Raw genomic sequence first — 3,116 nt, 5'->3', positions numbered from 1 at the left:
ATACAGACACCCGACACTATGGAAAACAAAAGAGTAGTAAGACACAACCTTGCCACTAGTTAACATTGACAAAAATCCTACCAGACTAGCCTCAGAAAGGTACGAAGTAAGGGAGACTCAACTATGTACCTCCTAACCTACAACTCTAATACTCGACCTCCACAACTTCCTATCAAGTGCCATGTCCTCAAAAATCTGAAGCCTCACCATGTCCTGCCTAATCACCTCTCCTCAATACTTCTTACGTCTTCCTCTACCTCTTCTCATGCCCTCCAAAGCCAGCCACTCACGCCTCCTTACCGGGTCATCTGGGCTTCTTCTTTGTACGTGTTTGAACCATCTGAGTCGTGCTTCCCACATCTTGTCATCAATGGGAGCCACGCCCACCTTATACCGAATATCTTCATTCCTAATCTTATCCATCATAGTGTGTCCGCACATTCACCTCAACATTCTCATTTCTGCTACTTTTATCTTCTGGATATGTGAGTTTTTAACAAGCCAACACTCAACTCCATACATCATGGACGGTCTAACTACCGCTTTGTAAAACTTACCTTTGAGTATCGTTGGCACTCTCTTATCACACATGACTCCAGATGCTAACCTCCACTTCATCTACCCCACCCTAATACGGTGTGTGACATCCTCGTCAATCTCCCCTTTCCTCTGGATAACCGACCCAAGGTACTTGAATTTGCCACTACTTAGTATGACCTGTGATTCAAGCCTCACTTCCACTCCTACTTCCCTCGGCTCAGTGTTGAACTTACACTCCAAGTATTCCGTCTTCATCCTGCTCAGCTTGAAACCCTTAGACTCAAGGGCCTGTCTCCAGACCTCCAACCTTTCGTTAACACTGGTTCGCGACTCATCAATCAGAACTATGTCATCGGCGAATAACATACACCATGGCACCTCCCCTTGAATATGGTGTCTTAACACGTCCATCACCAGGGCAAATAAGAACGGGCTGAGCGCAGAACCTTGGTGTAACCCCATAATAACTGGAAACTGCTCAGAGTCGCCTCCTATAGTCTTATCCCGAGTCTTAGCCCCATCATACATGTCTTTAATTGCCCAAATGTAGGCAACCGGCACGCCTTTTGCCTCTAAGCATCTCCAAAGAACTTCTCTAGGAACCTTGTCGTACGCTTTCTCTAAATCAATAAACACCATGTGCATATCCTTCTTCCTCTCCCTGTACCATTCCACCAACCTCCTAATAAGGTGTATAGATTCCGTAGTAGAACGACCTAGCATGAACCCGAACTAGTTGTCGGATATAGACACTATCCTTCTCATCTTCGCTTCAACCACTCTCTCCTAAACTTTCATGGTATGACTCAGTAATTTGATACCCCTATAATTGTTACAACTCTGGATATCACCGTTATTCTTATACAACGGAACCACCGTACTCCACCTCTACTCTTCCGACATCCTATTCGTCCTAAAAATAACATTAAACAGTCCAGTCAGCCACTCCAAGCTTGCTCTACCCACACACTTCCAAAATTCAATCAGAATTTTGTCGGGCCCGGTCGCTCTACCCCTGCTCATCTTATGCATAACCCTCATGATCTCCTCAACCTCGATGCGCCTGCAGTCCCCAAAGTCACGGTGACTCTCGGAATGCTCCAATTCACCTAGCACAATTTCCCGATCCCCTTTTTCATTCAGAAGTTCATGAAAGTAAGTCTGTCATCTGCTCTTAATCTGAGCATCTTCCATCAATACTCTACCATCGTTGTCCTTGATGCATCTCACTTGGTCCAAATCCCGGGCCTTCCTCTCTCTCATCTTCGCCAGCCGGAATAACTTCTTTTCTCCGCCTTTTTCCCCCCAGTTCCTCGTACATACGGCCATAGGCTGCAGTTTTAGCCTCTGTAACTGCCAGCTTTGCTTCATTCCTAGCTACCTTATACCACTCCATGCACGCCCTCCTCTCCTTCTCACTTGTGCTCCCTACTAATTTTAGGTATGCTGTCTTCTTTGCTTCCACTTTATCTTGGACCACTTCATTCCACCACCAGTCTCATTTATGCCTGCCAAAGACGCCTGTCGAGGTCCTTAACATTTCTCTCGCAGCCTCCCTTATACAGTTTGTTGTCGTCGACCACATAATGCTCGCGTCACAACTATTCCTCCAGGCTCCCATAGCCGACAACCGCCCCTCCAACTCCTGGGCTTTATCCTTAGTCAAGGCACCCCACTAATTCTCGGTCATCCGCAGTCGAACCTTTTCCTTCACTTTAACATAATACCAATATCTATCACCAAGAGCCTATGTTGTGTCGTGAGTATCTTACCCCGGAATAACCTTACAATCCTTACACAGCCCTCTGTCACACCTCCTAAGGAGGATATAGTCAATCTGAGTCGTCGCCATAGCGTTTTGGAAAGTAACCAAATGCTCATCCCTCTTCGGAAAGCTAGAGTTCGCAATCACTAACCCAAAAGCCTTAGCAAAGTCCAACAGCGAAGTACCTCCTCCGTTCCTCTCCCCAAAACCGAAGCCTCCATGCACTTCGCCATAGCCTCTTGTGGTCGACCCAATATGACCATTGAAATCCCCTTCTATAAATAGCCTCTCAGTAGGCGGTACTTGACGCACAATCTCATCTAACCCCTCCCAGAATTGCTGTATAACCTCCTCATCCAGGCCCGCATGCGGGGCGTAGGCGCTAACTATGTTTAGGGTGAACTCTCCAACCACCAACTTAATAGTCATCAATCTATCATTCACCCGTCTAACCTCAACCATCGACTCTCTAAGTTCCCCATCCACTAAGATACCCACTCCATTCTTACCCTTCCGGACTCCGGAGTACCAAGGCTTATACTTATCCGCATCCCTTGCCCTAGACCCTACCCACCTAGTTTCCTGGACACATCCTACATTGACCCTCCTCTTCCGGAGGATCTTTTCCAACTCTATAGACTTACCCGTCAGTGTACCTATGTTCCATGACCCAATTCTCAACCTATAGGCACCCTTGTTCCCCTTACCTCCCTTGCCTGCCTTCCCACCCCCTAACCCCTGCCCTACCCCCCGCTCCCCCCGAGGACATGACTTCACTCGGCCATCCCAGACCATAGCCACTATACCTACG

The 3,116-nt window shown here is 47.5% G+C and overlaps 1 protein-coding gene across 1 annotated transcript; it reads right to left on the bottom strand.

Annotated features, from left to right (window-relative positions):
- Window positions 1-618: 618 nt before the first annotated feature.
- On the bottom strand, window positions 619-2,767 carry LOC138898789 (uncharacterized). The gene is made up of 4 exons (XM_070184890.1): window positions 2,329-2,767; window positions 1,746-2,019; window positions 987-1,201; window positions 619-923 (listed from the first exon to the last, which is right to left on the bottom strand). Exons 1-4 carry the CDS (start codon window positions 2,765-2,767, stop codon window positions 619-621), a joined length of 1,233 nt encoding a protein of 410 aa, XP_070040991.1.
- Window positions 2,768-3,116: the final 349 nt, after the last annotated feature.

The sequence above is a fragment of the Nicotiana tomentosiformis genome, chromosome 9 (assembly GCF_000390325.3).
Source record: "Nicotiana tomentosiformis chromosome 9, ASM39032v3, whole genome shotgun sequence".
Taxonomy (NCBI): Eukaryota; Viridiplantae; Streptophyta; class Magnoliopsida; order Solanales; family Solanaceae; genus Nicotiana; species Nicotiana tomentosiformis.
Note: the sequence above shows the minus strand (reverse complement) of the source record. Positions and strands in the feature narration are given on the sequence as shown.

Bases quoted from the DNA above. Each gene is read 5' to 3' on its own strand.
- LOC138898789 (XM_070184890.1), bottom strand. From the start codon at position 2,767: ATGGTTGAGGTTAGACGGGTGAATGATAGATTGATGACTATTAAGTTG. The intron at 2,020-2,328 runs GTAAGGTTATTC...GGTGGAATGAAG, and splicing joins CAGAGGGCTGTGTAAGGATT to TGGTCCAAGATAAAGTGGAA. The intron at 1,202-1,745 runs GTAGAGTATTGA...GGAATGGTACAG, and splicing joins ATGCATCAAGGACAACGATG to GGAGAGGAAGAAGGATATGC.